The sequence below is a fragment of the Bubalus kerabau genome, chromosome 3 (genome assembly GCF_029407905.1).
Source record: "Bubalus kerabau isolate K-KA32 ecotype Philippines breed swamp buffalo chromosome 3, PCC_UOA_SB_1v2, whole genome shotgun sequence".
NCBI classification, from domain to species: Eukaryota; Metazoa; Chordata; class Mammalia; order Artiodactyla; family Bovidae; genus Bubalus; species Bubalus kerabau.
This window is the reverse complement of record NC_073626.1, coordinates 51,342,553-51,368,963: the sequence shown is the minus strand read 5'-3', so window position 1 is coordinate 51,368,963 and position 26,411 is coordinate 51,342,553. Positions and strand designations below refer to the sequence as shown.

The following is a 26,411-nucleotide window of genomic DNA, read 5'->3' as shown; positions in this document are numbered from 1 at the left end:
ATTGTCACCCTATTTATTTAACTTCTATGCAGAGTACATCATGAGAAACGCTGGGCTGGAAGAAGCACAAGCTGGAATCAAGATTGCTGGGACAAATATAAATTTCCTCAGATATGCAGATGATACCACCCTTATGGCAGAAAGTGAAGAGGAACTAAAAACCCTCTTGATGAAGGTGAAAGAGGAGAGTGAAAATGTTGGCTTAAAGCTCAACATTCAGAAAATGAAGATCATGGCATCTAGTCTCATCACTTCGTGGCAAATAGATGGGGAAACAGTGGAAACAGTGTCAGAATTTATTTTGGGGGGCTCCAAAATCACTGCAGATGGTGATTGCAGCCATGAAATTGAAAGATGCTTACTCCTTGGAATGAAAGTTATGGCCAACCTTGATAGCATATTCAAAAGCAGAGACACTACTTTGCCAACAAAGGTCCGTCTAGCCAAGGCTATGGTTTTTCCAGTGGTCATGTATGGATGTGAGAGTTGGACTGTGAAGAAAGCTGAGCACCAAAGAACTGATGCTTTTGAACTGTGGTGTTGCAGAAGACTCTTGAGAGTCCCTTGGACTGCAAGGAGATCCAACCAGTCCATTCTATAGGAGAACAGTCCTGGATGTTCTTTGGAAGGACTGATGCTGAAGCTGAAACTCCAATACTTTGGCCACCTCATGAGAAGAGTTGACTCACTGAAAAATACCCTGATACTGGGAGGGTTTGGGGGCAGGAGGAGAAGGGGATGACAGAGGATGAGATGGCTGGATGGCATTGCCGACTCCATGGACATGAGTTTGAGTGAACTCCAGGAGTTGGTGATGGACAGAGAGGCCTGGCATGCTGTGATTCATGGGGTCACAAGGAGTTGGACACAACTGAGTGACTGGACTGAACTGAACTGAATTTACCTTGATTCATGGGCCTAACATCTCTGTTCCTATGCAATATTGTGCTTTACAGTATAGTAATTTACTTTCACCACCAGACACATCCACAACTGGGCGTTGTTTCTGCTGTGGCCCAGCCTCTTCATTCCTTCTGGAGCTGTTTTTCTGCTCTTTCCATGAATATATTGTATACCTACTGACCTTGTGGGGTTTATCTTTCAGAGTCATTTCTTTTTCCTTTTCATTACTGGTCATGGAGTTCTCAAGGCAAGAAAGCTGAAGTGGTGTGTCATTCCCTTCTCCAGTGGACCACATTTTATCATAATTCTTCACCATGACCTGTCTTGGATGGCCCTACATGGCTTGTAGTTTCATTGAGTTAAACAAAGCTATGATCCATGTGGTCATTCTGGATGCAGCTGAACTGAGAAGAATTAAAGAATAAACATGTGGTGAAAGTGGGCACCCCTGTCTTGTTGCTGATGATAGGGGGAATGCTTTCAGTTTTTCACCATTGAGAATAATGCTTGCTGTAGACTTAAACTATATGGCCTTTACTAAGCTGAGGTAGTTTCCTTTTTTTTTTTTAATTTTATTTTTAAACTTTACGTAATTGTATTAGTTTTGTCAAATATCAAAATGAGGTAGTTTCCTTTCATGCCTATTTTTCTGAAGCATTTTGATCATAAAAGCATGCTGAATTTTGTCAAAGGCTTTTCTGCATCTATTGAGATGATCATGTTTTTTACCTCCAGTACTCTTGCCTGGAAAATCCCATGGACTGAGAAGCCTGGTAGGCTACAGTCCATGGGTCGCAAAGAGTCGGACATGACTGAGAGACTTCATTTCACTTCACTTCACCATTTTTCTAGATTCATATATATGCCTTAGAATACAATATTTATCTTTCTCTTTCTGACGTACTTTACTCCGTATAATAGGTTCTACATTCATCCACCTCAAAGGAACTGAATCAAACATGTTCCTTTTTATGGCTGAGTAGTATTCCATTGTGTATTTGTACCACTACTTCTTTATCCATTCACCTGTGAATGGATATCTAGGTTGCTTCCATGTTCTAGCTATTGTAAATAGTGCTACAATGAATGATGGGATATACATGTGCTTATCTCTTCTTGCTATTCTTTGGAACTCTGCATTCAGATGCTTATATCTTTCCTTTTCTCCTTTGCTTTTCACTTCTCTTCTTTTCACAGCTATTTGTAAGTCCTCCTCAGATAGCCATTTTGCTTTTTTGGATTTCTTTTCCATGGGGATGATCTTGCTCCCTGTCTCCTGTATAATGTCATGACCCTCAGTGCATAGTTCATCACTCACTCTGTCTACCAGATCTAGTCCCTGAAATCTATTTCTCACTTCCACTGTATAATCAAGGGATTGGATTTAGGTCACACCTGAATGGTCTAGTGGTTTTCCCTACTTTCTTCAATTTCAGTCTGAATTTGGCAATAAGGAGTTCATGGTCTGAGCCACAGTCAGTTCCCGGTCTTTTTTTTGTTGTTGTTGACTGTATAGAGCTTCTCCATCTTTGGCTGCAAGGAATATAATCAATTTGATTTTGGTGATGACCATCTGGTAATTTCCACGTGTCGAGTCCTCTCTTGTGTTGTTGGAAGAGGGTGTTTGTTATGACCAGCACATTTTCTTGGCAAAACTCTATTAGTCTTTGCCCTGCTTCATTTCGTATTCCAAGGCAAAATTTGCCTGTTTCTCTAAGTGTTTCTTGACTTCCTACTTTTTCATTCCAGTCCCTTATAATGAAAAGGGCATTTTTTGGGGGGTTAGTTCTAAAAGGTCTTGTAGGTCTTCATAGAACCGTTCAAATTCAGCTTCTTCAGCATTACTGGTTGGGGCATAGACTTGGATTACTGTGATATTGAATGGTTTGCCTTGGAAATGAACAGAGATCATTCTGTCGTTTTGGAGATTGCATCCAAGTACTGCATTTTGAACTCTTTTGTTGACCAGGATGGCTACTCCATTTCTTCTGAGGGATTCCTGCCCACAATAGCAGATATAATGGTCATCTGAGTTAAATTTACCCATTCCAGAAGGCAATGGCACCCCACTCCAGTACTCTTGCTTGGAAAATCCCATGGATGGAGGAACCTGGTGGGCTACAGTCCATGGGGTCACTAAGAGTCGGACACGACTGAGCGACTTCACTTTCACTTTTCACTTTCATGCGTTGGAGAAGGAAATGGCAACCCACTCCAGTGTTCTTGCCTGGAGAATCCTAGGAACGGGGTCGTACAGAGTCGGACATGACTGCAGCAACTTAGCAGCATCAGCAGCAATCCATTTTAGTTAGCTGATTCCTAGAATATCGATGTTCACTCTTGCCATCTCTTGTTTGACCACTTCCAATTTGCCTTGATTCATGGACCTGACATTCCAGGTCCCTATGCAATACTGCTCTTTACAGCATTGGACCTTGCTTCCATCACCAGTCACATCCACAACTGGGTATTCTTTTTGCTTTGGCTCCATCGTTTCATTCTTTCTGGAGTTATTTCTCCACTGACCTCCAGTAGCATATTGGGCACCTACTGACCTGGGGAGTTCCCCTTTCAATATCCTATCATTATGCTTTTTCATACTGTTCATGGGGTTCTCCAGGCAAGAATACTGAAGTGGTTTGCCATTCCCTTTTCCAGTGGACCACATTCTGTCAGACCTCTCCACCATGACCCGCCCATCTTGGGTGGCCCCATGGGAATGGCTTAGTTTCACTGAGTTAGACAAGGCTGTGGTCCAGTGTAATTAGATTGACTAGTTTTCTGTGATTATGGTTTCAGTGTGTCCGCCCTCTGATGCCCTCTTGCAAACTTGGAAAACTCAGCAGTGGCCACAGGACTGGAAAAGGTTAGTTTTCATTCCAATCCCAAAGAAAGGCAATGCCAAAGAATGCTGAAACTACCGCACAATTGCACTCATCTCACACGCTAGTAAAGTAATGCTCAAAATTCTCCAAGCCAGGCTTCAGCAATACGTGGACCATGAACTTCCAGATGTTCAAGCTGGTCTTAGAAAAGGCAGAGGAACTAGAGACCAAATTGCCAACATCCCCTGGATCATCAAAAAAGCAAGAGAGTTCCAGAAAAACATCCATTTCCGCTTTATTGACTATATAAAATCCTTTGACTGTGTGGATCACAATAAACTGTGGAACATTTTGAAAGAGACAGAAATACCAGACCACCTGACCTGCCTCTTGAGAAATTTGTATGCAGGTCAGGAAGCAACAGTTAGAACTGGACATGGAACAACAGACTGGTTCCAAATAGGAACAAGAGTATGTCAAGGCTGTATATTGTCACCCTGCTTATTTAACTTATATGCAGAGAACATCATGAGAAACACTGGGCTGGAAGGAGCACAAGCTGGAATCAAGATTGCGGGGAGAAATATCAATAACCTCAGATATGCAGATGACACCACCCTTAGGGCAGACAGTGAAGAGGAACTCAAAAACCTCTTGATGAAGGTGAAAGAGGAGAGTGAAAAAGTTGGCATAAAGCTCAACATTCAGAAAACGAAGATCATGGCATTTGGTCCCATCACTTCATGGCAAATAGATGGGGAAACAGTGGAAATGGTGTCAGACTTTATTTTTTTTGGCTCCAAAATCACTGCAGATGGTGACTGCAGCCATGAAATTACAAGCGCTTACTCCTTGGAAGAAAAGTCATGGCCAACCTAGATAGCATATTCAAAAGCAGAGACATTACTTTGCCAACAAAGGTCCATCTAGTCAAGGCTATGGTTTTTCCAGTGGTCATGGGTGGATGTGAGATTTGGACTGTGAAGAAGGCTGAGTGTCGAAGAATTGATGCTTTTGAACTGTGGTGTTGGAGAAGACTCTTGAGAGTGCCTTGGACTGCAAAGAGATCCAACCAGTCCATTCTGAAGGAGATCAGCCCTGGGATTTCTTTGGAAGGAATTATGGTAAAGTTGAAACTCCAGTACTTTGGCCACCTCATGCAAAGGTGGAAAAGACTCATTGGGAAAGACTCTGATGCTGGGAGGGATTGGGTGCAGAAGGAGAAGGGGACGACAGAGGATGAGATGGCTGGATGGCATCACTGACTCGATGGACGTGAGTCTGAGTGAACTCTGGGTGTTGGTGATGGACAGGGAGGCCTGGCATGCTGCGATTCATGGGCTCACAAAGAGTCAGACATGACTGAGTGACTGAACTGAACTGAACTGAATAATGGACTTCCTGCTGGCTCAGATGGTAGAAGCTTTTGCCTACAATATGGGAGACCCGGGTTCGATCCCTAGGTTGGGGAGATCACCCTGGAGAAGGAAATGGCAATCCACTCTGGTACTCTTGCCTGGAAAATCCCATGGACGGACGGAGGAGCTTAGTAGGCTACAGTCCACTGCATTGCAAAGAATTGGACACCACTGAGCCACTTCACTTCACTTCACTTCACTTCAATAATGAGTGATGTTGAACATCTTTTCATGTGTTAGTTAGCCATCTGTATGCCTTCTTTGGATAAATGTTTGTTTAGGTCTTTTTCCTACTTTTTGATTGGGTTGTTTGTTTTTCTGGCATTGAGTTGTATGATCTGCTTGTATATTTTTGCAATTAATCCTTTGTTAGTTGTTTCATTTGCTATTATTTTCTCCCATTCTGAGGGTTGTGTTTTCAGCTTCCTATAGTTTCCTTTGCTGTGCAAAAGCTTTTAAATTTAATCAAGTCTTACTTTTTTACTTTTGTTTTTATTTCCTTTACTCTTAACAGGTGGGTCAGAGTAGAGTACAGGTTCTTGTTTTGATTTATGTCATCGAGTGTTCTGCCTATGTTTTAGTCTCAGAGTTTTATAGTTTCTGGTCTTACATTTAGGTCTTTAAGCCATTTTGAGTTTACCTTTGTGTATGGTGTTAGGAAGACTTTTAATTTCATTCTTTTACATGTAGCTGTCCAGTTTTCCCAGCATGATTCATTGAAGAGGATGTCTTTGCCCCATTGTATATTCTTGCCTCCTCTGTCAAAAATGAGGTACCCATAGGTACATTGGTTTATTTCTGGGTTTTCTATGTTGTTCATTGGCTTATATTTCTGTTTTTGTGCCAGTACCATACTGCCTTGATGACTGTAGCTTTGTAGTATAATCTGACGTCAGAAAGATTGATTCTTCCAGCTCCATTCTTTCTCAAGACTGCTTTGGCTATTCAGGGTCTTTTGTGTTTCCATATGAATTGTGAAATGTTTTGTTCTAGTTCTGTGAAAAATGACATTTGTAATTTGATAGGGGTAGCATTGAATCTGTAAATTGAATTTGGCAGTACAGTCATTTTCACATTATTGATTCTTCCTACCTGGGAACATGGAATATCTCTCCATCTGGAGTGGGTTGCTATGCCCTCCTCCAGGGGATCTCCCCGACTCAGAGATTCAACCTGCATCTCTTACATTTCCTACACTGGCGGGCAAGTTCTTTACCACTAGTGCCACCTGGGAAGGTCCAAATGGGAATGCTATGCTATGCTAAGTCACTTCAGTCATGTCCAAATCTGTGCGACCCCATAGATGGCAGCCCACCAGGCTCACCCGTCCCTGGGATTCTCCAGGCAAGAACACTGGAGTGGGTTGCCATTTCCTTCTCCAATGCATGAAAGTGAAAAGTGAAAGTGAAGTCGCTCAGTCATGTCTGACTCCTAGCGACCCCATGGATTGCAGCCTACCAGGTTCCTCCGTCCATGGGATTTTCCAAGCAAGAGTACTGGAGTGGGGTGCCATTGCCTTCTCCGCCAAATGGGAATAAGCATGGTTATAAACAAAGATAGGGCTATGGCTGCCAGGATAGTTACAGATAAAGACATGAATTCTCCTTCAGAGCCATCACTTGCATTCTCTCTTCTCTAATTTTCCTTGTGTTGGTCCCTTCTCCTTGTCCAGGGTTACACTTGATCATCATACCAAACTACTACTACCAGCATTAACATATTTCCCTTCCTCTGTTTTGTTTTAATCCATAACAGTTAACAATGTCTGAAAGTAGAAAATATATTTGTTCACTTATTTATTGTCTGTCTCTCCCATTGGAATGCAAACTCCAAGAGGAATTTTTTCCCCCTCACATTTATTACTGTGAACTAGAGCTGCAAAATCAGATAAGTTTTAATCATTTTCTAGAAAAATAAAATTACATAAAATATTCCTTTCTGTTCAGGTCATGTGGCAGAGACAAAATTAGCAACATAGCAATAAAAAAATTTACCAAGCATTTATTTTTATTTTAATAAATTGTTTACTAAGGTAAGTTTTTTTTTTTTTTTTCACATATACATCTGTGGTTTTATTTCAGCTGTGTTGTCTTTAGTAGTTAAGGTCTTATCTAGAGTCTAACAAGCATATTTTATACTACTATATATTATTGATATTGTTGCTGTTAAATGTTTCCATTTTCTTTCATTTTTAAAATGAAACAATGAAAATACTCATGAAAACATGATGGATCATTCAAAATGTAATCAATATAGAAACAGGATTTTAAGTAACAGGTAAATTAGAGAAGGAAATTACAACCCACTCCAGTATTCTTGCCTGGAAAATCCCCTTGGGCAGAGAAGCCTGGTGGGCTACAGTCTATGGGGTTGCAAGAGTCAGACACGACTGAGTGACTGAGCACACAGCACAGTATTAGTAAACTAAACCTAACAGAAAGTTAATAGAATCAAATTTCTTTCTTGCTAGATTTTTCTAATAATTATGTTGGTAGCTAACCATGTTCACAGGAAAAATAGAATCCTATATAAAACTATATAAATAAGACAAATGTCCAAATATGTGGAAATAAAAAATGCACTTATTTGTTTTAAAAAGTATGAAGAGACTACATGGTGACTCCGGGTGTGCAAAGCTAACTAAGACATTTCTCTGGTCCATGAAAGTTAACAGTGTAATGAGTGAAACAGAAAATTTCAGTAAAATATGTTTTATGGTTAAGTAAGCCTATCACAGGGGTTAGGAAATCTCTGCCTGATCTAAATCTTAAAGACTATGTGAGAGTATAAAAACATACAAAATGAACTTTCTATTATATGACTTTGAGATATCTGGAAAACATATAACAAATAATTAAAGAATATATGAAAGAACAGATATAGATAATCATGTGTCAATTTATCCTCATATACATAGAAAACCTAAATATGCTTACAGAAGACAAAAACTATCTCTTAAATACTTTTATTATTTCTTCTAAATATACTCTGATTAACTAGAAGCAGTACATTTGGCCAAAAAGTCATCCTTATGAAATTATACAGAGTAGAAAGTAACTAAAATTTACTCAAAATTTAACACTTGCAAGTAGCATCCTTTTGCAAATTACAGAATTTTTTTTTTTTTTAAGTACCCATATAGCATGTCTATGGCACCCTGCTCCAGTACTCTTGCCTGGAAAATCCCATGGACGGAGAAGCCTGGTAGGCTGCAGTCCATGGGGTCGCGAAAAGTCGGACGCGACTGAGCGACTTCACTTTCACTTTTCACCTTCGTGCATTGGAGAAGGCAATGGCAATCTTGCCTGGAGAATTCCAGGGATTGCAGAGCCTGGTGGGCTGCTGTCTATGGGGTTGCACAGAGTTGGACACGACTGAAGCGACTTAGCAATAATAGCATGTCTTGGTTAAACACCATACACAGCCTTGTTACAATAAAGATCAAACATGCATGGTACATTCACAAATTCAGTAACATTTCTCACTATGAATTTCTCCCTTTAATATTTCATCCTAATAGTTGAGCAACTCCTAAACTATCTCTAAGCAATTTTTATAATCATAATTAAAATGTAAGATTATTTTATTTTCCCTGGTAACATATCAAATAAGAAAAAGTATGGCCAGGTCAAATGATACTACCATAAAACAGTCACTCTTTCTCAATTAATTTTAAGAGATACTTTATGAACAAATATCTATAAATAGTTATTTCAACAAAACAAGAAATTCAAAAGCAGAGGCTATTTCCCATTTATAAAATGGGGAAATGATGTAGTTCAAATAATTATTAGCTTATTTGTTTTTGAGGATCAGTTAAGTCATTTAATATCACTGACACATTACAAAAAAAAAAAAAAGTGGAACTCTCATGCATGCACGTGTGTGTGCTAGTAGTTTAGTTGTGTCCAACTCTTTGCAACCCCGTGGACTGTAGCCTGACAGGCTCCTCTATTCATGGGATTCTCCAGGCAACAGCACTGGGGTGGGTTGCCATTTCCTTCTCCAAAACTCTCTTAGATTTGCAGATAAATATGTGAAATTGCTTCAGGTAAGAGGATCAGAGTGAAGTGGAGTGGAAAGATAAAGTGAGGGAATGATACATGGGATGGGATCAGAAGATACAACTGAAGAAAGAAAAAGGATTCAGTCAGGAAATTAAAGAAAATGAGCACACACATACAGAAATATCCTACAGAGGACACAAAAGAAATGAACAGATTTGATAGCCACCTAAACAAAGGACTAAAAATTACATGCTTTGGGAGAAAAAGATTGGTAGCTTATTTTTATGAATAGAGAAGATATGAAGGTGCAGACTAGTCCTAAAAGGGTAAAGATAATGGGAACTGATTAGAGGAGAGCTCAGATGTTCCCGTGAATGTGTCCACCATGTTACAGCTGATTCCCTATGAATCTTTAGTACAAATTCAAAGTACATACCTTTGCTTTATCTCTCATTGATCCTTTGCCCAGGATAGACATTTTAGCACCTGTTTCTTCCTGTAGCCTCTTCAAGGAGTTTCCTCTCGGCCCGAGCAATTTGCCCACAAAATTGAACTAGGAAACAAAATCATTAGAACATCTATATTAAGTAGAGAAAAATAATGATTTAAACCAAACAAAACTGATGGGTTATGGTTTTTTGAACTTTACCATGGAGAACAGAGTTATGCCTCTCACACACCTAAACACACAGACACACACACACAGGAATCGACCCCAGACCTATAAGCTCAGATCAGATCAGATCAGTCACTCAGTCATGTCCGACTCTTTGCGACCCCATGAATCGCAGCACGCCAGGCCTCCCTGTCCATCATCAACCCCTGGAGTTCACTCAGACTCATGTCCATCGAGTCAGTGATGCCATCCAGCCATCTCATCCTCTGTCATCCCCTTCTCCTCTTGCCCCCAATCCCTCTCAGCATCAGAGTCTTTTCCAATGACTCAACTCTTTGCATGAGGTGGCCAAAGTACTGGAGTTTCAGCTTTAGCATCATTCCTTCCAAAGAAATCCCAGGGGTGATCTCCTTCAGAATGGACTGGTTGGATCTCCTTGCAGTCCAAGGGACTCTCAAGAGTCTTCTCCAACACCACAGTTCAAAAGCATCAATTCTTCAGCGCTCAGCCTTCTTCATAGTCCAATTCTCACATCCATACATGACCACAGGAAAAACCATAGCCTTGACTAGACGAACCTTTGTTGGCAAAGTAATGTCTCTGCTTTTGAATATGCTATCTAGGTTGGTCATAGCTTTCCTTCCAAGGAGTAAGTGTCTTTTAATTTCATGGCTGCAGTCACCATCTGTAGTGATTTTGGAGCCCAGAAAAATAAAGTCTGACACTGTTTCCCCACCTATTTCCCATGAAGTGATGGGACCAGATGCCATGATCTTCGTTTTCTGAATGTTGAGTTTTAAGCCAACTTTTTCACTCTCCACTTTCACTTTCATCAAGAGGCTTTTTAGTTCCTATGAGCTCAGATACACTTTTTCTTTTTCTTTTTTTTTTACTTTACAATATTGTATTGGTTTTGCTATACATCAACATGCATCCGCCACGGGTGTACATGTGTAAAGAGATGCTTCTTCCTAAAGAAATGCTAAAGTCAGTAATCTTTGAAAATATAATTTCCTCATATAATCACATAAATTATTTAAAAAGAAATTAGGCAGAAGTACTATGGTTTATAAAATTTCTAAAGGGTTTTTCTCTCCAATCTGATTACTGATATAAGGAAAAATTTTAACATGCCTGTGCATATTCAAAATTGCAAAAAAAAAAAATATTTTAAGTTAAAATTTAACATTCATGTTTGGCAAGTATTGTCTATGCGCCTAAGAGTCCATTTCCAATTTCATGATTGGTAATAAAGAGATTCAACTGTTCTTCAACCTTACCTTCTTTGTGTTAAAGAGTTGTTCTAAAGATCAGCAAATAAGAGATGTGAACGCATACAAAAGGTTTAAAATGCTAGAAAGAACATATATACAAAACAGTTTGCTTACATGCAAAATTCCAGGGTTAGGGGCATATATCCCCACTTCAGTACTCTTGCCTGGAAAATCCCATGGACGGAGGAGCCTGGTAGACTGCAGTCCATGGGGTCGCTAAGAGTCGGACATGACTGAGTGACTTCACTTTCACTTTTCACTTTCATGCATTGGAGAAGGAAATGGCAACCCACTCCAATGTTCTTGCCTGGAGAATCCCAGGGATGGTGGAGCCTGGTGGGCTGCCGTCTATGGGGTTGCAAAGAGTCAGACACGACTGAAGTGACTTAGCAGCAGCAACAGTAGCATATATAACTGGTTTATTAATTATGAAATCTGGTTATAAACAAGGGAAACAAAGGCTGTTATCTGCATTTGTTGACAGCTACTAAATGAATGTCACTACATGAAATGACTGAGGTAATTACTCATTAATTTAAAAAAAAAGGATTAGAATGCATTAAAGACTATGTTGGGCATGTGAAACAGAAATAAACAAAATTAAGTAATTGTCTTCTATATTAGAGCTATTATATATTTTAAAATACCTAAAGTAAGAAATAAACCACACTTAATGCTGAAAAACTAAACACTTTCCCCATAAATACAGGATAAAGTCAAGATGCCTGTTCTCACCACACCTTCTCAGTGCTGCACTTGAGTGTGGATATCTACAGGCATGTAAGATAAATGGAACAGAATAACATTCAAAAAGACCACATTTAAATCAACTGATTCTCAACAAAAGTGCAAGAACAGTAATATTTGAAAAGTAAAATCTTTAACAAATGGTGCTGGAACAACTGGATATTCATATGCAAAAAACAAGCACAAAAAATACCTTTACATTCTAACACATATTAAAGCAAAGTGAAGTTGCTCAGTCGTGTCTGACTTTTTGTGACCCTATGGACTGTAGCTCACCAAGCTCCTGCATTCATGGGATTTTTCAAGGCAAGAATACTGGAGTGGGTTGCCATTTCCTTCTCCAGGGGATATTCCAAGCTCAGGGATCAAACTGGTCTCCCACATTGCAGGCAGACTCTTTACCATACGAGCCACCAAGGAATCCCTGGTCTAGGAAGACATCCTGGAGGAGGGCATGGCAGCCCACTCCAGTATTCCTGACTGGAGAATCCCCATGGACAGGGAGCCTGGGGGGCTACAGTCTATGGGGTCACAAAGAGTTGGACATGACTGAGCAACTTTCACAACACACATTAAGGCACCTCCTATTTTAAGGTCTACCATAGGCCTAAGCTAAGAAAGGATGAGAAGTAAGAGACAAAGGAGAAGAAGAAAAATTTACCCATCTGAATGCAGAGTTCCAAAGAATAGCAAGGAGAGATAGAAAGTCTTCTTAACTGAAAAAATACAAAGAAAGAGAGGAAAATAATAGAATGGGAAAGACTAGAGATCCTTTCTAGAAAATTAGAGATACCAAAGAAACATTTTAGAAATGGTAAGACTCTAACATAAACAAGATATTAAGAAGTAGTGGCAAGAATACACAGAACTGCACCAAAAAAGTCTTAATGACTCAGACAACCATGATAATGTGATCACTCCTCTAGAACCAGACATCTTGGAGTGTGAAGTCAAGCCGAGCTTAGGAAGCATTACTATGAACAAAGCTAGTGGAGGTTATAGAATTCCAGCTGAACTATTTCAAATCCCAAAAGATGATGCTGTTTCAGTGTTGCACTCAAGATGCCAGCCAATTTGGAAAACTCAGCAGTGGCCACAGGACTGGAAAACGTGTTTTCATTTCAATTCCAAAGAAAGTCAATACCAAAGAATGTTCCAACTACTGCAAAATTGTGTGCTTTTCACATACTAGCAAGGTAATACACAAAATCCTTCAAGCTGAATTTCCCTGATAGCTCAGCTGGCAAAGAATCCACCTGCAATGCAGGAGACCCCGTTTGATCCCCGGGTCAGGAAGATCCCCTGGAAAAGGAAATGGCAACCTGCTCCTGTATTCTCACATGGAAAATCCCAAGGACAGTGGAGCCTAGTAGACTACAATCCTTGAGGTCCCAAAGAGTCAGACACAACTGAGCAACTAACTATGAATGAATGAGGCACCAACAGTAGGTGAACTGAGAACTTGCAGACGTACAAGTTGGATTTAGAAAAGGCAGAAGAAGTAGAGATCAAATTGCCAATATCCACTGGATCATAGTAAAAGCAAGGGAATTCCAGAAAAAAAAAAAAAATCTACCTCTGCTTCATTGACTACTCTAAAGACTTTGACTGTGTGAATCACAACAAATTGTGGAAAATTCTTAAAGACATGGGAATACCAGACTACCTGACCTGCCTCTTGAGAAATCTGTATGCAGGTCAGGAAGCAATAGTTAGAAATGGACATGGAACAATGAATTGGTTCCAAATTGGGAAAGGAGTACGTCAAGGCTATATATTGTCACCTTGCTTATATAACTTCTATGCAGAATATATCATGTGAAATGCCAGGATGGATGAAGCTCAAGCTGGAATCAAGATTGCCAGGAGAAATATAATTAACCTCAGATATTCAGATGACACCACCCTTATGGCAGAAAGTGAAGAGGAAAAGAGGTTCTGGATAAAAGTGAAAGAGGAGAGTGAAAAAGCTGGTTTAAAACACGACATTCATTGGGGTACTCGTGTCTCTTTCCCTTCTGGTTTTCTCAGTGTGTATGCCCAGCAGTGGGATTGCTGGATCATAAGGCATGTCTATTTCCAGTTTTTTAAGGAATCTCCACACTGTTTTTCATAGTGGCTGTACTAGTTTGCATTCCCACCAACAGTGTAAGAGGGTTCCCTTTTCTCCACACCCTCTCCAGCATTTATTACTTGTAGACTTTTGGATCACAGCCATTCTGACTGGTGTGAAATGGTACCTCATAGTGGTTTTGATTTGCATTTCTCTGATAATGAGTGATGTTGAGCATCTTTTCATGTGTTTGTTAGCCATCTGTATGTCTTCTTTGGAGAAATGTCTATTTAGTTCTTTGGCCCATTTTTTGATTGGGTCATTTATTTATTATACAGAGTGAAGTAAGCCAGAAAGAAAAACACCAATACAGTATACTAATGCATATATATGGAATTTAGAAAGATGGTAACAATAACCCTGTGTACGAGACAGCAAAAGAGACACTGATGTATAGAACAGTCTTATGGACTCTGTGGGAGAGGGAGAGGGTGGGAAGATTTGGGAGGATGGCGTTGAAACATGTAAAATATCATGTGTGAGATGGGTTGCCAGTCCAGGTTCGTTGCACGATGCTGCATGCTTGGGGCTGGTGCACTGGGACGGCCCAGGGGGATGGAGTGGGGAGGGAGGAGGGAGGAGGGTTCGGGATGGGGAGCACATATATGCCTGTGGCGGATTCATTTTGATATTTGGCAAATCTAATACAGTTATGTAAAGTTTAAAAATAAAATAAAATAAAATTAAAAAAAAAAAAAAACACAACATTCAAAACACTATGATCATGGCATCCAGTCCCATCACTTCGTGGCAAATAGATGGGGAAACAATGGAAACAGTGGCACACTTTGTTTTCTTGGGCTCCAAAATCACTGCAGATGATGAGTTTAGCCATGAAATTAAAAGATGGTTGTTTCTTGAAAGAAAAACTATGACAAACCTATACAACATATTTAAAAGCTGAGACATCACTTTACCAAATAAGGTCTGTATAATAAAAGCTATTATTTTTCCAGTAGTCATGTATTGATGTGGGAGTTGGAATATAAAGAAGGCTGAGCACTGAAGAATTGATTTTTTCAAATGTGGTGCTGGAGAAGACTCTTGAGAGTCCCTTAGACAACAAGGAGGTCAGACTAGTCAATCTTAAAGAAGTCGACCCTGAGTATTAATTGGAAGGACTGATGCTGAAGTTGAAGCTCCAATACTTTGGGCACCTTATGTGAAGAATGAAAATGAAATGAAAAAGCCCCTGATTGAGGGCAGGAGGAGGAAGGGGCAACAGATGGTAAGATGGTTGGATGGTATCATTGACTCAATGAATATGAGTTTGAGCCAACTCTGGGAGATGGTGAAGAGTGTAGAATGAACTAGTAACCAAAATACGCTCTATACTCAAAGGATTGACACTGTATCATTAATAAAATTATGGAAGACAAGAAGAAAAGTTTTAAAGAAATTTAGTTGCTCTCCACATTGAGAACTCTAGGAACCATGAGTGAATAGACATCAAGAAAGATATTTAACATGAAAATAAAAGTGTACCAATGTTATACATAGGACCATTACTTACAGGCAAGAAATTAGTAAGGGAGAGGAATAAAAAAGGAAAACATGAATACATATATTCAGAAGAGAAAAATAAGAAAGAAGGGCAAAAGACTAGTTTCTGAAGGAACAGGAAGAATGAGAAACAGAAGAAAGGGAGTGTTTGTTTGTTTTTAAATAAATCACTCAACACACAAATATGTATCAAGTGACAATTATGCTCCAAGCACTGGCCCAGGAGAACTTTAAGATTCCACAGGAAAGTATAAATGAAGTCACTAAAAAGCCTTTCCTGAAAAACAACATTTAAACTGGGCTATGAGCTACAGGAAGTTAGGACAAGTCAGCCAGCGGGAGTTCTACTGGAAACAATCCAGGAATAAGAAATAATGTGTGAGAAAATCCAAAGCAGGTAAGTTTGATAAACTGAAAGGAATTCACTTTGGAGATTTGAGAAATGGGGCTAGATGGGAAAAGTAGAGAATATATTCATGTACTTGCTGACTGTGTTAAGAATTTTGGTCTTTATCAATTTATTAATTTTTAGTCTAATTTATGTTATTTATTCCCATTTTATTGAAATATAATTGATGTACAATGTTTTATAAGTTACAGGTGTACAATATAGTGATTCATAAATGTTAAAGGTTATGGGGAAGCTCATATTCCATTTATATGTATTGCAAAATGTTGACTATATCCCTGTGCTATACAATATATACTTGTACTTTATTTTATACATGATAGTTTGTGCCATTTAGCCCCTACATCTATGTTGCTCTTCCCCCCATTCCTCTTGCCGCTGGTAACCACAGTTCATTCTTTAAATCTGTGAGTCTGCTTCTTCTTTGTTCTATTCACTAGTTTTGAATTTTTAGATTCCACATATAAGTGATATCATACAGTATTTGTCTTTTTCTGTCGGACTTATTTCAATTGTGATACCCTCCATGTCTATCCATGTTGTTACAAATGGCAAAATTTTCATTCCTTTTTATGGCGAAGTACTATTCCATTGTATGTACATATACCATATCGTCATCCATTCGTGTGTTAATGGGCACTTAGGTTGCTTTCATATCTTGGCTACTGTAAACAGTGCTTCAATAAATACTGGGGTGCCTGTATCCTTTAAAGTTAGTGATTTTTTTTTTTATTTCTACTGAAGAGTGGAATTGCTGAACCATGTGATGTTTCTATTTTTAGATTTTTAAGAAATCTCCATACTGTTTTCCAAAGTTGCTGTACCAAATTTGCATTCCCACCTGCACTGTAAAAGGGTTCCTTTTCTCTACATCTTTGACAAAACTTATCATTTGTGTTCTTTTTGATGATGGTCATTCTGACAGATGTGAAATGATATGTCATTGTGGTTTTGATTTGCATTTCCCTGATGATTAATGATATTGAGCATTCTTTCATGTGCCTGTTGGCCATCTGCATTTCCTCTTTGGAAAAATGTCTATTCAGTTCCCCTGCACATTTTTAAAGTGGGTTGTTTCTGTTTTTATTTAGTTGAGCTTCCTCAGTGGCTCAGCAGGTAAAGAATCTACCTGTAAGGCAGGAGACACAGGAGACTTGGGTTTGATCCCTGGATCAGGAAGATCCTCTGGAAGAGGAAATGGCAACCCACTCCAATACTCTTGCCTGGAGAATCCCCATGGACAGAAGGGCCTGGTGGGCTTCAGTCCATGAGGTTGCAAAGAGTCCAACACAACTGAGTGGCTAAGCATGCATATACACACATAAATAAAATATAACATTTAACATTTATGAATCATTATATTGTACCCCCATAACTTATAAAACATTGTACATCAATTATATTCCAATAAAATGGGAATAAATAACATAAATTAGGCTAAAAATTCCTAAATTGATAAGACTAAAATGCGTATGATTTTACAGTTTTCTTTATTTAATTACTTTGTGTGATTATACCTTCTTATATTGATCTATTATTAGCTCATAAAGGTTTCCCACTTGAATAGGTTTTGCGACACCATGGACTATAACCTCTGTACATGGAATTCTCCAGGCAAGGATACTGGAGTTGGTAGTCATTCCTTTCTCCAGGGCATCTTCCTAACTCAGAGACTGAACCTGTGACACCTGCATTGCAGGAAGATTCTTTACTGTCTGAGCCACTAGGGAACCCCCGACTAATACAAAGGTTTCCCATTTGAATATGGAAATGTTTAAGTGCTAAAGTTGAATGTTAAATAGAGAAAGGAATACACCATAAAGGATGACTTTATTTAAATCAGTAACCAGCAGACTAAGAGTTAGAAATCCTATAGGCATGCTAAATGTTTTACATTAATTATCTTATTTAATTCTTAGCCAAACCTCTGAGGAAGTGCTGTTTTCCAGACAGTGCAGGCATGGAATTGTTAAGTTATGAACCCAGGCTCTGGAGCAATAATAGCAAAGGATATTTCAAGGACAGTTACTGTATTGGCACAAAGATTCAAGAAAACAAGGTGTTTGTAATCATGGGCATTAATTTAGAGATAATATATAGATTTTATAGGTGTAAAACTGAGCCCAAAGCCCTGTAATATAGCGTCCAGTACACTATTTTTCTCAACCAAATATGAAATAAAACTTAAGCAGTGACCTGATGGTCATACTTTGTTGCAACAACCTGAACTGAAATGCTGCCCAGTAGTCATTCTTCTGGATTTCTGAATATGTACATTGAGATCCCCTTATTCTCCTCTATTCCATGCTATGTCCCTGAGTTTTTCGGAACCAACAGTCACCAGGCTCCTTGCCTTTTGCAACTGATTGTGGTTTGGTCAATAAGATAGGATTCAAATAACTGGAGTGTAGGACAGAGAAGCTGGTGTGTTTATTTTCCTAGCTTCTTCCTTGCTGTCCTGGTTTGGCAGTGATTCTGTCCCTCTGTTATGGACACATCTCCTGTCTGTTGGCTCCTCTGTAGCTGTCCCTTCCCTTAGCCCTTCAGACTTTGGAGGAGCCAAGCTCCTCACTTTAACATGCCTAGATATCTAACTATTCCTTGTTAGCACCTTTAATATGGATCATACTTTGTAAACTTTCCCTCAATAATCTCCTGTTGAACTAGTTTGCATTCCCACCAACAGTGTAAGAGGGTTCTGTTTTCTCCATACCCTCTCCAGCATTTACTGCTTGTAGACTTTAGGATAGCATCCATTCTGATTGGCTTGAAATGGTACCTCATAGTGGTTTTGATTTGCATTTCTCTGATAATGAGTGATGTTGAGCATCTTTTGATGTGCTTGTTAGCCATGTGTATGTCTTCTTGGGGAAATGTCTATTTAGTTCTTTGGCCCATTTTTTTGATTGGGTCATTTATTTTTCTGGAATTGAGCTGTAGGAGTTGCTTGTATATTTTTGAGATTAGTTGTTTGTCAGTTGCTTTATTTGCTATTATTTTCTCCCATTCTGAAGGCTGTCTTTCACCTTGCTTATAGTTTCCTTTGTTGTGCAGAAGCTTTTAAGTTTAATTAGGTCCCATTTGTTTATTTTTGCTTTTATTTCCAATATTCTGGGAGGTGGATCATAGAGGATCCTGCTCTGATGTATGTCAGAGAGTGTTTTGCCTATGTTCTCCTCTAGGAGTTTTATAGTTTCTGGTCTTACGTTGAGATCTTTAATCCATTTTGAGTTTACTTTTGTGTATGGTGTTAGAAAGTGCTCTAGTTTCATTCTTTTACAAGTGGTTGACCAGTTTCCCCAGCACTATTTGTTAAAGAGACTGTCTTTAATTCATTGTATATTCTTGCCTCCTTTGTCAAAGATAAGGTGTCCATATGTGCGTGGATTTATCTCTGGGATTTCTATTTTGTTCCATGGAGAATGGCATTGAAATATGTATAATATCATATATAAAACGAGTCTCCAGTCCAGGTTCGATGCACGATACTGGATGCTTGGGGCTGGTACACTGGGACGACCCAGAGGGATGGTATGGGGAGGGAGGAGGGAGGAGGATTCAGGATGGGGAACACATGTATACCTGTGGCAGATTCATTTTGATATGTGGCAAAACCAATACAATATTGTAAAGTTAAATAAAATAAAATAAAATAAAATAATCTCCTGTTGACCACCATCTTTTGAGTGTGCTGTTTCTTTTTGAGAATATGACCAAAAATAGGGTTAATGTATTTTTCAAACTTATGCCTAAACAAGGTTTTCACTTAATAGAGGACTATGCCACATTAGGAAAAGGAATACGTCAAGGCTGTGTATTGTCACCCTGCTTATTTAACTTATATGCAGAGTACATCATGAGAAATGCTGGGCTGGAAGAAGCACAAGCTGGAATCAAGATTGCCAGGAGAAATATCAATAACCTCAGATATGCAGAAAGTGAAGAGGAACTAAAAAGCCTCTTGATGAAAGTGAAAGAGGAGAGTGAAAAAGTTGGCTTAAAGCTCCACATTCAGAAAACGAAGATCATGGCATCTGGGCCCATCACTTCATGGCAAATAGATGGGGAAACAGTGGAAACAGTGCCAAATTTTATTTTTGTGGGGCTCCAAAATCACTGCAGATGGTGATTGCAGCCATGAAATTAAAAGACGCTTACTCCTTGGAAGGAAATTGATGACCAACCTAGATAGCATATTCAAAAGCAGAGATATTACTTTGTCAAAAAAGGTCCATCTAGTCAAGGTTATGGTTTTTCCAGTAGTCATGTATGGATGTGAGAGTTGGACTGTGAAGAAAGCTGAGCGCCGAAGAATTGATGCTTTTGAACTGTGGTGTTGGAGAAGACTCTTGAGAGTCCCTTGGACTGCGAGGGGATCCAACCAGTCCATCCTAAAGGAGATCAGTCCTGAGTGCTCTTTGGAAGGAATGATGCTGAAGCTGAAACTCCAGTACTTTGGCCACCTCATGCGAAGATTTGATTCATTTGAAAAAACCCTGATGCTGGGAGGGACTGGGGGCAGGAGAAGAAGGGAATGACAGAGGATGAGATGGCTGGATGGCATCACCAACTTGATGGACATGAGTTTGAGTGAACTCCGGGAGTTGGTGATGGACAGGGAGTCCTAGCGTGCTGCAATTCATGGGGTCGCAAATAGTCGGATACGACTGAGCGACTGAACTGACTGACTGACTGATGCCACATGTATTCAGCGATGTGCTAAGGAATGCAACATAAGTGAAAAAGGAATGTAAAAATAAAGTTCCATGGAACAAAAGAATAACCTAACTAAGGTCATATCTAGTTGGAGAGGTTTGGAAAATATTTTAGAAGAAAGCAAGGCTTCATGCTTAAAGATGAGGGAGGATTAAGATGTTTTCTAATATTGCTCAATGATAAAAAATAATTTTCTTATATATTAAAGTTGCATTAAGCATTAAATTTAAAATTTTTGAGAAAACATATGCTGTCAAAAATAGAAATTCAAGGCAACAAAAATTTACCAAAGCATCTCAAATGAAACTATGTAAAACTAGAACTGAGTAAGAAAGAAAAATGAAATTGGGAATGAAATTAGAAATCAAAGAAAGGAATGACTTTCCAAAACCATGTAAATGTATTGAAAGATAAAGTGTTTAAGTAATTTATTCAAGCTAGAAAATATTTTTAAATAAAAATCATTACTAATAATGCAAGACCATACAATCAAAGTGTTCCTTTTTTTTCTTCTAATCTCTTCTCATTAGCTACTATCAGTATGTTTATTGCTAAGATTTTACATATTTTAAAATGTCCATATGCTTTTTAGAAAGGAAGAAAAATAAATTTTATATTATATATATATAAAGTTATTATTTCTCATTTTTATGTAGCATCAGATATAAGTATCTAGTATAAGCAAAATATCAGGAATAAATAGAAACTGCTATTGCCATTGTTAGAAATAACTCAAGAAACTCTTTGACATATTTCAAGTGGGGAGAAGATGGCAAAGGACTAGGTCGATGTGGAGTACTTCTTTCTCCATAGGTGCATCAGGAATACATCTTCAGATGCAGAATATCTCACAGAGTATCAGCTAAGAGTTGGCAGGAGTCCCTGACCACCAGAAAGGAATATACAGATCCACACAAAACTCAGTAGGATGAAGGAAGGAAGGAAAACAGCAGAAGACAGAAAGTGGGACTGAGGGGTGGAAGAGCTGAAGTAGAGGTGAGATCCCTCCATGGGAGGAATAGTTTGAGATAGAGGAGAAGCATTTGAAGCTATTGGAGAGGGAAGCAGTGTCATTGATCTGTGACAATCTGAATGGAGTGAGAAGCACATAGACAATCCATGCCACAGCCCTATGTGCTCCAGTCAGGGATGAGAGTTCCTTGGTATGCATGGTGGCTGGGAGCTGGAGCATAGGGATTGGAGAGCAACCCCAGGGTAAGGACTGCTGTTTATTCTGGGGAGACAATCTTAGGGGATGTGAGGGAGGTGATCTCAGCAAAGAATGCACTTGAAGGAAAGCCAGGCAGCCGTAGAGGCAGGGAAACACTGCTGAGTCACAGGCATGGGGTGGAGTCCTCACTGCAGACTCTCTCCCCACATGCTGGCACTGGCATCTGACCAATGGAGAAAGACCTCAGAGAGGGTGGCCTTTTGAGTGATGCACAGAGGAATATAGAAGGACCACAGCCATGAGTGTCCTTTGAGCACCTGCAGTGCCAAACAACAAAGAAAGACCAGCTACCAGAGCCTAGAAAAACAACAACAACAAAAAAACCCTAATAGCACCATAGCCCCTGCGCCCATGGCCAGTGGCGTCCCTGAGTGCCTGGTGCTGCCAGAGTGTCCGTGATCCAAGCAGCCATGCCACCTGCTGAACAAAACTCATTTTGGTGATGTATCCCCTGCTGTTTCCACTTCTTTTTTATTTTAATGTTAGTATATTGAAAGTAAGCTAGATAATTCTCTAATAAATGTTGGCATTGTTTATTTGTATAATAAAGAGTGGCTTATTTTGTTAACAAATCTTTGAACCTGAGAGGAAAGTGATAACATCCAATCAACAGTGGGTAACATGGCAATTGAAGATAACAGACATGACACAACCTTCACTGCAACCCAGCTGTTGTATTCCCCATGGGAATGTAGCTGCAGAACCACATGGGTGCCTGTCTGGGTGGTTGGAGAGCCCAGCACCATCAAGTTTACTATGGGGTGGGATGTTATGAGTGTTTGTAAAACCTTCAAGCTAAAATTGGACTTAGCAGTCACTGAGTTCATACGTGTAGATGCGAATCATCTATAGTATCATAACACTCTACATTTTTACTTAGGCTGTATAACATACATAAAGAACTATATTTTTCTAATAATTTTAGCATGAAATATCACTATTTAATCACCTTGCTGCTGCTTATAAGGAAAATAAAAGTAATAGTAATTTGAAAATACAATCCCCTGGCATTTAATAGAAAGTTATTAAATTAATTTACTTAGATAAGTCATTCATTCCATGGTAATAGATATTTGAAATTATTCATTTTCTTTCTAGTATACAGTGTTTTACTAAAATCACTGGATAGCTCATATGATTACAATTCATGTTTGCAAGTCAGCTGACGAGATTACCAATTAATAATAAATACTAACTTTTCATGAAAAAATGAACCAAGATTTATACATCATCTCAGGGCACAGAGGTGAAGATTACAGGTGCTGGAGTCCGATGATGTGGGTCCAATACTCTCTGCTTCCTAAGTCCTTGAACAAATCACTTATCCCCCACCCCATCCCCAACATTGCCTTCTTCACCCAGAGCTCAAGGTTGTTAATAGCACTGTGGTTTGTTATGAAGATTAGATGTAAAACATTAAGAACAATACTTTCCAATGCACACTGCATATTAAGTATTCATTTCAATTATATTTTATATTCTGGATTACTGAATTCTTAGTAAACCAAGGGGCCCCCAGGTAGGTACAGGGAGTCAGTTGTGTAGGGAGACCACTGAAAAGACAGAATGAAATTATGTTCCTGGACCATAAGGCCTGTGGTTACTCCCTCAGGTCACATCCAATCACACATCCCAAAAGTCCTGCTTCCTGTGTTCTCCAGAGGTTTAGGGGGCCACGTTGTTCCCTACAGTTCTTTACTTCTCCCAGGACCAGAGGCTGCCTGTCTATTCCCCACAGTCAGACACAGTGGATTTGAGGTTTGGCCCCTGACCGCTCACTGCATAACTCACCCAAATGGAATTTACTACACACAGTAACCAGAAAAGACCTATTGAATCATATTCTTGAGAATGACTTGATGAACACTACCTGGAAATAGATACTAACTTAAAGGAAATTAAATACAAGTTCATCATCATCACGGCACAAAGTAGTCCATGACCAAATGAGTACCTCCTGATGCACAGTGCTATAAGTGAGCTCAGCTGTTACACAACCGTACAGAGTTATCATTTACAGAACACTGTGTGAGAAGGCATGAGAGCATGGGGCAAGAGAGCCTGCCTGGCATCATCATGGCTAATTTGTTCTTTCCCTATGGTTGGCATGGAAAGATCCAATGTATGTTATTTATTTTATCTTGTTTCACTTTTGGCCTCTGCCCATGGGAAAAACAGGTATCTCATGCTAATAAAAAGTGCCTACCTGACAGGGGATATAGAAAAATTATAGACACTTTCTATTCAACTTACTATGAACCTAAAATTTATCTAAAACATAAAGTTTGTTAATTAAAAAGTTATCTACCTGATTAAAGGGAACATATTTTATTGTAATTCTATCTCTCCTATTACATGTTATCCTAAAACTTTCTTTCTCTAGAATAGATACAAATTTATAAATGACCTTTATCTTAATAACCCTCCTCTGATTCTAGCTTATAGGCAAAAATGGAAGATGCACTGAATTATGAAAGGGCAAGAAAATCATTGATTTCCATCTCATAAAATGATATTGTACTTTTAGGACCAATTAGCAGCTAATTTGTGAGGGACATAAATGCTGGATAAGGATGAAATGAAGAAAATTCATTCTCTTCCCTCCATTTTCATTCAAATGTTAATTTATATAAAATCACCTTGGACCATCAAGTAGGTTAATTTTTAAAAGCAAGATCTTGAGAATTGGAATTTATATGAATGATAAGCTTCAGGAAGTTCTCTATAAATACCAATCCCCAAGCTAAATTCAAACAGTCTAGATTGCTGATTAAAGCCACTCCTGGTGGCTCAGATGGTAAAGAATCTGCCTGCAATGCAGGAGGCCCAGGTTCAATCCCTGGGTCAGGAAGATCCCATGGAGAAGGGAATGGAAACCCACTCCAGTATTTTTGCCTGTATTTAAACAGCTGGATGATTGGTAAAGTCCCTGATGCTGGGAAAGATTGAGGGTAGAAGGAGAAGAGGGTATCAGAGGTTGACATAGCTGGAAAGTATCACTAGTGCAAAGTATACTAATGCATATATATGGAATTTAGAAAGATGGTAACGACATGAACTTTTTCAAACTCTGGGAGAAGGTGGGGGACAGGGAGGCCTGGTGTGCTGCAGTCTATGGGGTCACAAAGGGTCTGACATGACTGCGTGACTCAACAGCAAAAGGTTTTTGATTAATGGCAGATTCACATTTGTTAAAGCAAGAATAAGACTGATATTCTTTTATTTAAAGAAAGAAAAATAAATAGGCTTGTTGTTGTTCAGTTGCTAAGTCATGTCCAACTCTTTGCAATGCCACGGACTGCAGCATGCCAGACTTCTCTGTCATTCACACCTTCACCCTTCACCTTCATCTCCTGGAGCTTGCTCAATTTCATATCCATTGAGTCAAGAGAAACAAGTGGAAACATTGTATTTACATGCCTCTTTCTGCCAGGAGAGAATTAGGCCAACTACCCAATTTTCTATTAAGGCCCCTACTTAATTTCTACCCACAAAACAAAGATATGATATAAATGGGCTTCCCTGATAGCTCAGTTGGTAAAGAATCTGCCTGCAATGCAGGAGACTCCAGTTTGATTCCTGAGTCAGGAAAATTCCCTGGAGAAGGGATAGGCTACCTATTCCAGCATTCTTGGGCTTCCCTTGTGATTCAGCTGGCAAAGAATCCACCTGCAATGGGAGAGACCTGGGTTTGATCCCTGGGTTGGGAAGATCCCCCAGAGAAGGGAAAGGCTACCCACTCCAGTATTCTGGCTTGGATAATTCCATGGACTGTATAGTCTATGGGGTCACAAAGACTCGGACATGACTGAGCAGCTTTCACTTCACTTCACTCACATAATATGAATACAAGAAAATGCATATGTATCTAATATACACAGTGTATGTAGGTAGTGGGTGGGGTGGGGTGAGAAATAGTACCTGTTCAGATGTCCATCTCCAGCTTCCATTTTCAAATATCTAAATTAAACATATCTAAACCAGAACTCATAAGCAACTTAAAATGACTCTCTTCCAATAATCATAATGCAGTAAAAGGCTCTACACTCCACATTCCATGTAGTTGTGAAGGCCCAAACCTACAAATCCTTCCAGAAATATCTATTTTTCAGCAATACTCAATCCTGCTGATCTTTTTCTCACACACTTGCAACTTCCTTTCACATTTCTCCATCCCCACAGTTACCACCCTAATCCAGTAACCACCATCTCCTCCTGGCACAATGGATTGGCCAGTTTTATCATATTCATTCTCTCCCCTTTTAAATCTATAACACACATGGCTTCAGTGTGACTACATTAAAAAAATAAATATCATTTTCAAACTAAAACTCTTCAAAAGTGTGATTAGAATGAAGACTTCAATCCTTAAGCCACGCTCCAAGGTCCGTGGTCCCCCTCATCTGTCTCTGACCTCTCACCTTTCACTGCTCCAGCCACACCAGCCTCTGTCCCTTCTTGTTCCAGGACCCTCACTACTTTTCTATCTGGCCACATCACCCCTTCTAGACTATGCAGACTTACATCGTCTCTCATTTCAGATCTCAGTTCAAATCTCACTTTCCCACAGAAGGTCTATCTGATTATAGATGAGACTAAGTCTTTGTGATAAAATCCACTGAAGCCCCTATAACTAAATATTTCTATAA

The 26,411-nt window shown here is 39.3% G+C and overlaps 1 protein-coding gene across 2 annotated transcripts in view; it reads right to left on the bottom strand.

Moving 5' to 3' along the window:
- KHDRBS2 (KH RNA binding domain containing, signal transduction associated 2) overlaps positions 1–26,411 on the bottom strand; it is a 703,180-nt gene that overhangs the window by 393,626 nt on the left and 283,143 nt on the right. For both annotated transcript variants that reach the window (XM_055571819.1, XM_055571818.1), the window contains exon 3: positions 9,590–9,706. In XM_055571819.1, the coding sequence (XP_055427794.1) occupies positions 9,590–9,706 (117 nt within the window). The remainder of the gene's footprint in view (positions 1–9,589; positions 9,707–26,411) is intronic.